Raw genomic sequence first — 13,464 nt, 5'->3', positions numbered from 1 at the left:
TTCTTCAATGCTAGCCCTGTGGTGGCCAGGCTGCCCCTCACTTCCCTCATGAGCCCTGCTGGGGCTTTTGGGGAGTCCCAGATGGGAGCCTTGAGCTTCCCTAGTGGAGCAGTGGCTGAGCCGGGCTGTCTCCAGTGAAGTGAACAGAGAGTTTGAATCTGGTGTCAGATGAGGGAGGCAGCATCTGTGCAGGGCTGAGAGACTGAGATGGTCTGGGTTCTGGCCAACTCGGGGTCCACCCTTGCAGCATGTAACAGGGCTCCAGGCCCCCTCCAGGCTGCCAAGTTCCCAGCACAGTGCACGTGCGTGCACCTCGTCCCACTCTACGGGTTGCTGGTTGCCGGGGACTCACCGAGACAGGAGGCCTAGGGCGCCGGGCCCCCTTCCACAAGCACCTTCTCATACTTCCCATGCCCGGTGGCCACAAACTTATACCTCTTCCCAGATGGGGTGCTCTGTTGGGGAAGGAGACCAAGAGCGAAGGTGAGAGCAGCAGAAAGATGATGCCTCTACCTGTGGGAAGCCCTCACAGATGCACAGAGGACAGTCCCTCTTTGCCCTCCCCTGCTGCACCCACCCTTCCTGCACCAACCACATTAAGGCTCTACCTTAATTGTTGATGAGGTCTTGGAGCCTCCCTTCTGCTCCCAGAGGCTTTTCTTGCTCATGTCTCCAGCCACAATATCCTGGGGGCAGCAGAAGGATATGTCACAAGTGCAGACCCCTGGATCTCGGGGAGTAGAAGCCCTGGGCCCTTCTCTCTTGCCTTGCCTTACCTGGTCAGGGGGCCTGGGACCTGCCTACCTACCTTTTTCTGTGTGATCCCAGTGGAAGTGGCAGGGAAAGGGATAAAGGTGCCATCCACCTCCACTCAAACAACACAGCCTTCTACACCAGCAAGGGTGAACCCAACCCTACTGCAGTGCCTCAGTGTTCTGTCTACCCACATTCACGCTGGACAGTCCCACGCTTGCCTTAACAAAGAAAACTGGCCTGCTGCTAAACTCCCAGGTGCTGGCTCTGCAGCCTAGCCTTGCCCCTGGAGGGGACCTTACCTTGCAGGACGGAGTCTTGGTGGCAGACTGAGCCTGTACCTCACCCGTCTCCCACCGACTCTTGGTACTGGCCACGGCCATGCTGGGCAGCTCTATGGAGGCCTGGCGGGCTAGCTTGGGGGTCCGGCCAGCGGTCTGCAGAGGAGGCAAAGCATCAGGATTACCTTAGTGAACAGCCACCGTGGTCACATCAGAGGGTCACACTGGGCAACCCCTTGCTTTGTGTTCGTATTTTCCCTGGGAGTGCTTTCCCAATGCAGCCCTAGAGTGGGGAATCACTGAAAACATGTGCCTTCCTACATTCAATGCAATTGTGAGACATCTCCCGGTCCTGAAGAGCATCAGGGAGATGATGGCGCACAGGACAGATGTGGGTCTGCCTCCATGCTGCTCATGGGGTAGGGCTGGGGGACCATGGAATGGATGGAGGGACATTGAATGGATGGAAGCACAGTGGTTAAATTGCAGAGTATTGGTTGGATGGAGGAGCATTGATTAGATGGAGGAGTATTGGTTGTACAAAAAGGTGTTGATAGATGAAGGAATATTGATTGGATGGAGGGGTACTGATTATATGAGGGAGTATTTGTTAGATGGAGGGGCATTGATTGAATGGAGTAGTATTGGTTGGACAGAGCCATATTGGTTCAATGAAGGGGCATTGATCGCATGCAACGACATTGATTGGATGAAGGAGTATCGGTTGGATGGAGGGGCACCGGTACAATGGAAAGGTATTGACTGGATGGAGGAGCACTGAATGAATGAAGGAGTATTGATTGGATGGGGAAGTACTGGTTGGATGGAGGAATATTGGTAGGATACAGGAGCATTGATAGGATGGAGGGGTACTTGTTGGATGGAGAGGGATTAATTGGATGGAGGAATATTGGTTTGATAGAAGGATGTTGGTTGGGTAGAGGAACATTGATTGCATGGAGGAGTACTGGTTGGATGGAGGAGTATTGGTTGGTTGAAGGGGAATTAGTTGAAATCGGAAGTACCGGTTGAATAGAAGGGCATTGATTGGGTGAAGGAGTAATGTGTGGATGGAGGGGCATTCGTTGCACAGAAGAGCACTGACTGGATGGAGGAATACTGGCAAGATAAAGGAGTGTTTGTTGGATAAGTGAGTACTGGGTGGATGGAGGGGCCCTGGGTGGATGAAGGAGCACTGATTTAGGAGAGGGGTATTGGTTCGATGGAAGGATACTGGTTAGATGGAGATGTCCTGATTAAATAAAGAAGTACTGGTTGAATAGAAGGGCATTGATTGGAAGCAGAGGCATTGATTGGGTGAAACTATTTTGGTTGGTTAGAGGGAAATTGATAGGATAGAAGGCCATTGATTGGATGCAAGGCATTATTGGATGGAGGGGCATTGATTGGATGAAGTTGTTTTGGTTGGCTGGAGGAACATTGGTTGGATGGAGGGGAATTGATTGAATGGAGGAGCACTGAACGAATAGGGGTACTGATTGGATGAAGGTGTATTAGTTGTATTGAAAGGAGTTGGTGGATGAAGGAATATTGGTTGGATGAAGGAATATTGGTTGGATGAAGGGACATTGATTGGATGGAGGAGTATTGGTTGAATGAAGGAGCAATGACTGGATGGAGAGATACTGATTGAATGGAGGGGCTGGCATGTGGGATTGGCATCGGTTACATGGTGAGCCATTAATTGGATAGACAAGTATTGGTTGGATGGAGGGTATTGGTCAGATGGAGAAGCATTGATGGATGGAGAAGAATTGATTGGATGGGAGGGGCATTGATTGGGTGTAGTAGTATTGGATGGATGCAGGAATCTTGATTGGATGGAGGGTCATTGATTGGATTAAGGAGTACTGGTTGATTGACTGGAGGAGTATTGGCTGGAGAGAAGAGCACTGATAGCATGAAAGGGCATTGATTGGATGGTGCAGTATTGTTCTGATGGGGGCATTGATTGAATAGAGAAACACTGAATAATTGGAGGAGTATTGGTTGCAGGCATATTGGTTGTATAAAGGAACATTAACTGGATGCAGGAGCATTGATAGGATGGGAGATTTTTGGTTGGATGGAATAGCATTGATTGAACGGAGGGGCATAGGTTACATGGAGGGACATTGATTAGATGGAGGGGCACTGATTGGGTAGTGGGGCACTGACTGGATGGAGAAGCATTGGTTGGATAGGGTGTTGGTTGAATAAGGGGGCATTGATTGGATGGAAGGGCGTTGGTTGAATGAAGGAATGGTGCCAGGATGGAGGAGGGACCTGGCAGCAGACGGAAGCCAGATCATACCTCGATGGCCTGGGTGTATTGTTCCAGCCGCTGGTCAATCTTGGAGATGGGCAAGTCTGGTTGGGACTTCTTCACACTGTTACTGGAGGGTAGAAGATGTGTCAGGCCCCATGTCTCCCACAAGGCTTCTCCCAACCTGCCCAAGCCTCCCCCAGAGCGCCCCTCGGTCTCCAGATCTCCACCCTGTGACTCCCTTCAACCCCCTCTTGGGGAAACCTAAGATCTGAGCCCAGAAAGCAGATAGACAGGCAGACCTCTTCTCTATGGAGCGGTTTAGGGACTCGGTCCTGTCGATGAGCTGCAGAGGGTGGAGAGAAACACAGGCCTGCAGCAGCTGAGGTAAAGCCCACCCTCCATCCCCACAACTACTCCATCCACTAATCCAACCCCCAACCCTTATATCACGGGGCTTTGCTGAGCATCAGGAAATGCGGGGGATAGCAGACAAAAGCCGGGCCTGGGCCTGGTCTTCCTGTGGCTGGCATGTGGGACTGGCCTTTTGGGTATGAGTTCGGGAGAGGGGAGAAGATGGCAGGCTTTGCAGCTTGACCTACTTTGGTGGTGGGGCTCAGGGGAGGTGAGCTGTGTTCAATGGTCCCCTCCAAGATCAAGGGGCTGGGTGTCCTGGGCTGCTGACATTTCTGGTGCTAGAAAAGAAACAAGACAAAACAGACATCCCAGGTGACCCTCTGCTGGTATCCCTCCTGCCCTGCCCAGCACCTGTGGGAACAAATGCTGTTCCTCCCTGAGCCCCAGGTTCTCTGTGGCCCTGACATGCTCCCGTTCTAGAGCTGGTGGGGAGGGACTGAGGAATCTGGGGAAATGTCTCCGGATCTTGCAAGAGGATCACCGAGCCTCACCCTCTCTGAGAATATGGGCCCAGAAGGGGCTGCAAGGTCTAGGGATGTGGGGTGCTGACCCACTTTGGGCTAGACCCACAGGGCCCACAGAGTGGTGCAGACAGCAAAGGCAGGCTCATCCCTGGGGTGGGGGTGCAGTCAGACCCTCTGAGGTGGAGCCATCACCTCCTCCTGCTCCTCCTCAGCCCCTGCGGCCCCCAGGTTGTCCTGGACAGTGTCCTCTGGCTCTGGCTCCTCCTTGCTCAGACTCAACTCCTCCAGGTGGACTTCATCACCGTCCTCCTTTTCACCAGCATGCAGGCCGGGCCTGTGGGTGGAAAGGGAGGCAAAGCCGTTCTAGGGCCATTGGATTGCTTGGTTGACCCCTTCCTTTTTCCAAGCCTCAGTTTCCCCATCTGTAAAATGCAGGTAGTCAGGCTAATTGAGTGCCAAGGGATCTGAGACCCAAGCCCATTGGGAAAGAAGGTCCAGCGGCCTCAGAGCCGGCGCATTCTGCTTGGGTCCCTGTGTCAGGGCCTGAGGCCCTTGGGGAACTGCCCAGTCCCCCCCCAGGCGGGGCTCTACAGACGGAGGGGCCCCCAGGCACTGAGGCTGGGTTCAACCCCAGCTTCCTGGCTGGGCCTCAGCTTGGCAGCTGCCCGCCCACCCAGTTGGTCTGGTGAGGTGCCCAGGGGGCCAGGCTGCCGGGACCACCACTCCTGCTCGGCTCCCTGTGGGGGCCCTGGGGTGTGTGGGGGACTGGAGGCTGGGTCATTTGGAGGGCTAGGCAGGGGCAGGGGCCAGGCCACTGAGTAGCAGGGCCAAGGGGCTGCCGGCTGCGGGGGAGGGGAGGCCAGCCAGCTGGCAGCTTCCAGCGGCTCTGCATTTGAGCAGGACTGAACCTGGAGGAGAAGATGGGAAATTCTCGAATTTTCCATGATTTCAGGCCCCTGGGTGTGCGTGCCAGCCAAGACCCAGACCCACCCGCCCAAGGTGGGCAGGGGTCTGAGCCAGCAGCAGCCACACAGAGGGCCCGTTCAGCAGCCAGTCTGTGCAGCCTGGCAGGTGCAGGGGGTAGGGCGGCTTCTCGAGCTGGGTTTCACGGAAGAGTCAAAGCGCCCCCTGCTGTTGGGAGCAGCCTGGCCCGCCTAGGCCCGAGGCCAGGGAGAAGGGCGCTGCCCCGGCTCAGAAATGCAGGGCCGCTGACTCCCAAGCATGTAGGGGGAGACTGAGGCCTGGGGAGGGGGCAGCGAGCACTGTGCCAGACCACGACCGGTGCCCTGGTTATAGGAGGACAAGGCAGTGTCGCTCAGCAACACTGGTCCCGAGAGCTCCAGGCTGGTTTAGGACTTCAGAGGGGGCAGGAAGGACCCCGACCAGGGAGAACTGTCAGCCCAGCCACGGGCTCTGGTCCCACTCAAGGCAAGGGGGTCCTGAGCAGGGCTGGGGTCCTAGATGGCCCGGGCCCTGCAGAGCGGGTGGGGCCGGCCCCATCGTGGCCGCAAGTATCTGAGAGCAGCAAGGACCCCGAGCAGGCTGGGCAGGGGTAGTGAGGTGGGGCTTGCACGCAGCCCCCGTTGGGCCCGCTGGGGTTGAGGCCGGCACACACATCCACACATCTGGAAAGTGTGTCCTCCCACCCCACTCTCCGGCATGCACATCTGGAAATACCTGCTCCCCTCCGTGGGAATGGAGATCAGCCAGCCCCGAGGGAGGAAGGGGCGGCGGCGGCTCTCAGCCTCCATTACGGAAGCGGCCGCAGCTGTGTGCTGATGTGGCAGCACTCGGCTTGGCCCCGCAGCTGCCTGGATGGGGCCCAGGGGCCCTGGAGAGCCCCAGAATGAGGTTTCCTCGCGGCCCTTTGCCGGCCACCATGCTGTCTCGCCCTCTTCCTCCCTCCCCTCCTTTCTCCCCCTTTCCTGGCCATGGGGGCATTTCAGGGGCGGCTTGGAAAGGGGAGGATGGGGTGGCTGCTCAGGCACAGGCTGAGGGCCTGAATCAGGGAGCCTGCTGTGCCCTGCTCTGCCCAGCGCCCACCCTCGAGGCCCGGCGGGAGCCCCGCTCTGCCCACTGCCCACCCTCGGGGCCCTCACTCACTTGTCCTCTTGCTCCCCCTCAGGACTCCTGCACCGGGGGGGTTCTCTGCTGTCCGAGGCGCCCTGGACCCCCTCATGCTCCTGCCGCTGCTCTGGCCTCTGGGACCAGTCGCCAAAGCCCTCGTCCTCATCCAGTTCAGGGGCCTCCGAGGGCTTCAGGCTGAGGCTGAGGGTAGCAGGGGGGAGCTTAGGACTGGGCGGCTGCTGCCTCCTCTGCTCGGGGCCCACACTCACCTCATGGCACCTGCTCAGGCCCTGGGCTCCAAGTGTGGGAGACCCTGTCTGCCACAGAGCTGGCTCTGGGCTGTGTCTCCTGTGCTTAGAGAATCCCTGAGGGTAGGGCTGTGCCTCCCCCATCAGTCTGGGGCAGCCTGACAACTGTGCTTCCTCCATCAGTTCAGGACTCCTTGAGGCTTGGCAGGGTTGTGCCTCCTCCATCAGTCTGGGGCTACCTGAGGGCAGGACTATGCTTCTCCCATCAGTTTGGGGTTCCCTGAGGGCAGGGCTGGGCCCCCCCATCACTCTGGGACTCCCTGGGGCAGGGCTGGGCCCCCCCATCACTCTGGGACTCCCTAGGGCAGGGCTGGGCCCCCCCATCACTCTGGGACTCCCTGGGGCAGGGCTGGGCCTCCCCCATCACTCTGGGACTCCCTAGGGCAGGGCTGGGCCCCCCCATCAGTCTGGGGCTCCCTAGGGCAGGGCTATGCCTCCCCTATCATCCTGGGGCTCCCCAAGGGCTGCCCTGATCCCCAGGCTCCTCCTAAGCGCCTATGTGGCAGGGTGAGCTCCTGGAGAGCTAGGGCTCTTGGCGGGGGTGGCCGAGGGCCTGACCGTGGTGACCGCTGAACCCCACTCTACCCAAGGCTGCTGACTCGGAGAAAATGGAACAAAAGAGGCCAGGAGGAAGGGGAGCATTATTGGAAAAACAGCCCAGCCCAGCCGCGGAGGCCTCCTGGGCCCAAGGAGGAAGCAAGCCAGCCTGGCCGCCAAGTTGGACGTGGCTCTGTGAGTCATTGGCGGGGGAGTCTGGTTGGGGGCCCAGGGGCTGGCTGCGTGGCTGGGGTCAGAGGCAGTACAAGCAAGGCCCAGCTCACGAGCACAGAGCCTGGGTCAACGTCCAGGAGGCAGCCAGGCATTAGCAGACCCTCACCCAGGGCTGCAGCCCCCCTCACCCCAGGAGTACTCGCCCCCTCCCATGCTTGCTTCTGGGGGCTCTTCCTTGTTCTCGTGCTGCACTGGGACCCCCAAGCCCAGGCCCTTGACCTCCCCCTCAGCTCAGGCCCCAGGGTGCACGGACAGGGGTCAGAGGCCGGGCATGCGGTGGGGGTTGCTCACAGCATCTCGTGCTCCGGCCGCTCGGGGACATGGCTGCCTCCGTCCACATCCTGGGCCTGAAGCTGCCGGTCTCTCTCCTGCCGGCATGGGTCGCGGGTGGCCTCCTCCTCGTCTTCCACGCTCCACTGAGCAGTGGGCCTGGTGGGGGACACAGAGGGACAGTCACGCCACAGCCGAGACCGGCGCGGTTTTGCACCCACTCCTCCTCTCTATGCAGGGCCTTGCTGGGCCACACAGTGTGGGCAGCCCTGGTCCACGAGGGCAGTCCCAGGCTGGCCCTCAGGCCTCACCTTGTCCATCTTTAAATAGAGGCTGCCCACGTGGTCATGAGGTGCCCTCTGACCCAGGCGAGGGTCCCAGGGCCTTGTGAGGATCTGGGCACCCCTGTGCCCTGTGGGGATGAAGGTGGGACTCCAAGGCCCATTCAAGCCTGAAGAAACTCAAGGACATGACAAAAGCTCCTCTGTCCCCCTCTCCCAGCCCACCTCCCTCCCTAGGTAGAGCCAGGACCTAGACCCAGGTGACCCTGGAGGGCCCAGGAAGAAGATACTGGAGTCCAGGGAGACTGGCCACAGTGCGTCGCCAGGTGGCACCTCCACCCTACCTGCGGGTGCTCCCTCCTGCACCCCAAACGCAGGGTGTATTGGGGAAAGGGGGCCCCACATGAGGTCCAAGGCTGAGGAAAGGAGGCCCCGCACATGTCCAGGCAGGACACCTCCTGTCCCACCACCAGCCCTGCTAACAGAAGCCCAGCAGACCGGTGGGCTCCTGCCTGGGCCTAACCCCATAGCTGGGGGCACCTTACAGGGTCGGCTCACCCAACCCCACCCCATCCTTATTTCAGAGCCCTCTGCAGAGTCTCTCTGAGCTGTTTCTTTTGTTTGTTTGTTTCAGCGTTTCGCTCTTGTTGCCCAGGCTGGAGTGCAATGGCACGATCTCGGCTCACGGCAACCTCCGCGTCCCGGGTTCAAGCAATTCTCCTGCCTCAGCCTCCTGAGCAGCTGGGATTACAGGCGTGCACCACCACACCCGGCTAATTTTGTATTTTTTAGTAGAGACCGGGTTTCTCCATGTTGGTTAGGCTGGTCCCGAACTCCCGACCTCTGGTGATCCGCCCACCTCGGCCTCCCAAAGTGTTGGGATTACAGGGATGGGCCACCTCGCCCGGTCATTTGAGCCATTTCAAAAATGGTGAAACTGAGGTAAGGGAATGCTTCTGCTCTCAGAGACTGAAACCATGGCTTCTCGGGGTCCCACATGCCCCACTGGGGGACAGAGGTAGACACAGGCTGGCCTGGACCCGGTTATCAGAGCCCCGGCCCGGCACCTCTCAGACAGTCCGGGTCCTGCAGACACCTCGGCCTCAGCTGTCGTGGTCCTGCCTCCCATCGCCCTCCTAGAGCCTGAGTCGGGGGTCCAGGGTCTCTACACTCCTACAGGGCTTATTATCCCAGACCCAGGGAGGGCGCCCAGGCCAGAACGGGGAGCAGGGCTGGGGTCTTGCCGCTGGGGTCTCAGTTCTTCCCGGCCAGTGTCCGCTGCCTGACCCTGCAGCCTGATCCCTACCAGGCCCCAGTCCCCTGGCCAGACAGCCCTGCCAGCACATGATCTAATCTCTCCTAGGTCTCCCCTAAGCCTCTCAGACAAAAGCCAGGCCCTTCCACAGGCCCGAGTTCAAGGCCCACTCCCCCCACCGAAGCCACAGGGGACTCCAGCCACGCAAACCCAGCCGCCTGTGCACCCCGCCCCCTACGCCCCCGAATCCGCCTGCCTGTCCTGCTCCTCAGAAATGCCTTCAACTCCTGGCCCCCGAGGAAGCCACTTAATTCCCCACACCTGGCTCCCATCATCCGGGCAGATGAGGCCCAGCTTCCCGCTTCTGCCGGCCTCCGCATGGCTGGGGGCTGCTGGGCCTCGTTCCACCTGGGGAGGCAGAGCCTGGGGCGCAGGGGCCCTCATGCTCACTCACGCCCCAGCCCCTCCAAACGGAGGGTGGTGCAGAACTGGGGCAGAGTGTTGAGGAGGTGGAGGGGTTCCATGGAGGGGAAGCCTGGCCATGTTGCTCTCCGTGTTCCCATGTCCCAGCCCCTCCATGTGAGCAAGGGTTCAGCTGGGGTGTGTGCCCCTGGGCCTGGGGCATGAGATGGAGCCCCAGCTCCTCCTTGGACCTGGGCTTCCGATGGGTCCAGGGCCCTCACTCCAGCTCCATAGACCCCCTCCACCAAGCCGTAGGGGAGAGGAGAGCTTAAAAGCCCACACTGGTGCAGAGACCCCAGATACTCGTGTGCACACGTTTCCTCGGGTGCACCCCTATGGGCAATGAGTCCGGGCCCCAACGGCCCCACAAAGGCCCTGGCTCTGCTCACAGCTCATGTCCTACACATGGAGCGCAGCCGTGCTCGGGCTCCCCAGGCCCGGGGCACACGCAGGTGCACACCCAACTCACACACGTTCTCCACGAGCCCACACTCCAGCCACACAGGCACACACGCCCGCACCCCATAGGCACATACAAGTACGCTCGTGCTCACACACGGGAACCCTTGACATTCACGTGTGTGTGCAAACAGGCTTGGGAACAAGGCGACCACGTCCCCCTCCAGGGATCCCTTCCGGGTGCCGCAGCCTCACTTTCGTGAGGCTGTTTAGTGAGGCAAACATTGACTGTTTGCCTTGCCATTGCCCTGACAACGGCAGTGCGGTCCTGGCACGAGGCCCAGGTGTGTACTCTGGGAACATCACCCCTGCCGAGCTGGGGCCCCTCAAAGATCACCCCGACTGAGCTCTCCCTGGCTAGGGGCCTGGAGGACAGAGTGGGGGTGCAGAGTAAGCATCTCCTGGTGTCTCCCCTAAAACCCAAGGCTGGGGAGAAGCCCCGCCAGCCCCTGGCCTCTGACCCAGCAGACTGAGGACGTGGAGGCCTCTGGGCCCCTTCCCCGTCTCCTCCCTTTCCCCTACCCCAGGATGTGAGTCATGTGGGCCCCCTCCCCATGACCTCACCCCCTCACTATTCCACAGCTGGGCTCTGTTCTGGGAACTGAAAGGGGGGCAGCTCTCCTGGGGTGGGGTGGGGGCCTCTGGCCTGGGAAAGGCGCCCCCCGGCCAACGGCCCAGGCCCCTTGGCATGCACAGCAGAGCTGTCAGGACTCTCAAATGGCCGACCCCACCCGTGGCCCTGGCTCGGCCCCGTGCAGCTGTGAGGGATTTGGTGTTCCTGCGCAAATGCAATTAGGCGATTTCCTGTGTCTGTTCTGGCTCCGAAGCCCAAGGTTCAGCCCAAGGGGCCAGGCAGTGGAGGGGGGGGCTCCATCCACCTCCCACCCCGGCACACCCCCACACCCTCACAGTCCCAGGCTCCGCTTCGGGGCTTGGCTGCCAGCCAGGATCACCAGAATGCACAGAACCCTGACGGTGCCTTGTTCTGAGTGGGACTCCCCAAGCTCGGGTCTGTTCCTGCCGTCCTCATCCACTGCCGACCACCCCCCGACTCGGGACGCTGGCCCTTCTTCTCCTTCCTCCACAGACCCCCCCACTTCTACCTCCCAGTCCCCACCGAGGGCCTGACAATGTTCGTCCGCAGCTCGGCACTCCCAGCTGCCCACCTCCAACGTCCCCCTGCAGACACTTCCAGAATGAGTGTCCGGCTCGGTCCCCGTCCCGACTCTGCCCCCTGCAGGCAGCTCCTGTGGCCGCCTCACCCGGCTGTTCTGAGCCCAGTGGTTGGCTGGAGAGGGTCCTCTCTGGGGTCCTGGGGAGTGAGGAGGTTCTGGTGAAGAGCAGGGGCTGCAGGCAGGATGTCGAGAGGAGGGGGAACTCCTCCTCCGGGCTGGACCACAGGTCCCCTGGACACCACAGGGAGCTGGCAGGAGGCCTGGAGAGTAGGGCTGGGCCTCCAACCAGGGTGGCTCAGGGCTCCCTGCACAGCGCTGAGGTCTCTGGTCCCCTCGTGAGCCCAGCCTCCCCTGTGGTCATAGACTTGCCCCCTCAAGTCACTGCAGAGCCCAAGAATGGGAAACACAGCACAGTGTGCCGGGAAAAGGTGCCCACAGGGGCCCTTCATGGCTGAGGCTTCCAGAGGGTCGTGGGACAGCAACCCCGACCCCACCAGGCACCCACCACAGCATTCACAACACAGCTTCGGAATGTGGGTCTGGGTCTATCTGGGAAGCCAGGGCAAAGGCAGTGGCAGCTGGCAGCACCCACACCCACAGCTCTGGGGCACGGCTCACATGAGCCCCCATCAGCAGGCCCCTTGGTTGTACCACACGCAGGGGTCCCGCCCCAGGGAGGGGGCAGTCCAGGGAGGGGCCCGAGGGTGTAGCACGGGCCAGCTGTCACCCCTCCCTGGAGAGGCAGCTGGGGACGAAGCTGGGAGGGGAGCCAGGAGCAGAGACAGCCCGGGGCCAGCACGTGGGTGACAGGTGGGGCAGCGGGAGGGGCACACGCCATCCGCCTGGGGCTGGGGTGTAGAGATGGGAACCTGCCCCCCAGTGCCTGGTGCTGGCTCAGCCTGACCCCCGGGCCTCCAGCACCTTCCCAGTTGTCTGCACCCTGCTGGGCGTGGAGGGGAGGGAGGGAGTCAACCCCTTTCCTTGTAGTCCTGGGCCAGGGGGCGAGGGAGACGCCCCAGCGATCAGAACTCTCACCTCTCTGCCTGGGGAGGCCAGGTGATGAGCCGCCCGGAGCAGGAGGAGGCCTTGAACTTGGGTCTGAAAGATGAGCTGGGGTTTGCCGGCCAGGTGTGGGCAAGAGCTAATGCAGGAAGGCAGAGAGCCGGAGAGCTTAGAGGGAGTAGCTCTGTGCGGCTGGAGCCAGCTGGGTGACCCCCACTCAGGAGGAAGCACTCGGACCCTCTCTGCATGTGCGGGGTCCTCTGCCTCCCGCTAGGATCCCCACACCTAGGTCCTTCTGGGCCTCTGCCGCACAGATCGGGTCTGGAAGGCTCCCTGGAGGAGGCGACGCCTGGACTTGGACATCGGCCTGCAGAGCTGGCTTCCCTCACAACCCTGGGAAGACGGAGCTCCCTGGCGAGTTGATGCGGGGGAGGCGGAGCCTCCCTCCATGGCACCAGCCCAGTGTTGGGGGCGACACAGAGAGCCGGAAACTGGTGGGGGCGGGAGGCTCTGCCTCCCATGGGCTTTACATACCGAAGCCCTCATGGCCAAGTGGAACCCGGGGTCAGCCCGGGGAGGTTGCGAGAAAGGAGACTGTGGGCCCCACCCCATCACACAGGGAGGAGGCGCTGTGCCCCCGGGGGGGGACAGCTGCCCCTCTCTGGGTCCTCTGGGTGGGAAAAGGCTTGGTGAGGCAGAAAGCCCAGCCCCAGCCAGCAGGGTTGGCTTCTCACAGTGGCAGCGCTTTGTAACCTGGGGGTTCCTGCAGGGCCTCTCTTGGTTTCTCACCATGTGGCAGCATTTGGGGGCCTCTTGAGGGACCCCCTAGGTGCTTCTACTCCGAGCCCCCAAAACCAAGGAGCCTCCACTCCTCTGTCTGCAGCCTCCCCTGCCGGCTCTCGGTACCCAGGGCTCAGTGGCCTGGGGGCTGACAGAGGGGGTCGCCTCTGACAAGGCCCCTCCTGGCGCCTCCCTGACTCATCCAGCCCACCTCCCTCCCACGCTGGCTCAGGCAAAGGGCTCTGGTCACCAGACGCCCTTCCTGCCCAGCCCCAGCCCCTTCTTGGCCTTCGCCCCACCTGGCCTCCCCTGGAGCCCTGGCCTGGGTGCCCGGCCTGCTGGGTTCAGAGCCCCACCCCGCCCTGAACAACCCCGAGCCTCAGCCACCCTCAGTTCTCGCCCATTTCACAGCTGGGGAGTGGAGCCTGAGGTCTCGTTCCTAGGAAGAGGCAT

General features: G+C 61.0%; 3 protein-coding genes across 9 annotated transcripts in view; 1 reads left to right on the top strand and 2 right to left on the bottom strand.

The window, feature by feature from the left end:
• The window catches only part of MRPL23 (mitochondrial ribosomal protein L23), a 75,967-nt gene extending 69,169 nt beyond the window's left edge, over window positions 1–6,798 (bottom strand). Inside the window, exon 1 of the mRNA XM_050757986.1 lies at window positions 6,795–6,798. The gene's annotated coding sequence lies outside the window, so the exon portion shown is untranslated. The remainder of the gene's footprint in view (window positions 1–6,794) is intronic.
• CTSD (cathepsin D) overlaps window positions 1–13,464 on the top strand; it is a 261,837-nt gene that overhangs the window by 127,536 nt on the left and 120,837 nt on the right. The gene's annotated exons all lie outside the window — the stretch shown is intronic.
• Window positions 1–13,464, bottom strand: part of LSP1 (lymphocyte specific protein 1) — a 39,247-nt gene that overhangs the window by 4,271 nt on the left and 21,512 nt on the right. For 5 of the 7 annotated variants that reach the window (XM_050757916.1, XM_050757915.1, XM_050757918.1 and 2 more), the window contains exons 2-10: window positions 7,619–7,756; window positions 6,285–6,449; window positions 4,374–4,515; window positions 3,903–3,995; window positions 3,603–3,646; window positions 3,349–3,430; window positions 1,056–1,190; window positions 609–686; window positions 353–455 (exon numbers count right to left, since the gene is read on the bottom strand). In XM_050757916.1, the coding sequence (XP_050613873.1) occupies window positions 366–455; window positions 609–686; window positions 1,056–1,190; window positions 3,349–3,430; window positions 3,603–3,646; window positions 3,903–3,995; window positions 4,374–4,515; window positions 6,285–6,449; window positions 7,619–7,756 (967 nt within the window). In that variant the 3' untranslated portion in view covers window positions 353–365. The remainder of the gene's footprint in view (window positions 1–352; window positions 456–608; window positions 687–1,055; window positions 1,191–3,348; window positions 3,431–3,602; window positions 3,647–3,902; window positions 3,996–4,373; window positions 4,516–6,284; window positions 6,450–7,618; window positions 7,757–13,464) is intronic. The other 2 variants (XM_050757921.1, XM_050757920.1) reach the window with 1 other exon arrangement.

The sequence above is a fragment of the Macaca thibetana genome, chromosome 14, assembly GCF_024542745.1.
Source record: "Macaca thibetana thibetana isolate TM-01 chromosome 14, ASM2454274v1, whole genome shotgun sequence".
Taxonomy (NCBI): Eukaryota; Metazoa; Chordata; class Mammalia; order Primates; family Cercopithecidae; genus Macaca; species Macaca thibetana.
The sequence above is the reverse complement of the archived record's forward strand: the minus strand, read 5'-3'. Positions and strand labels throughout refer to the sequence as shown.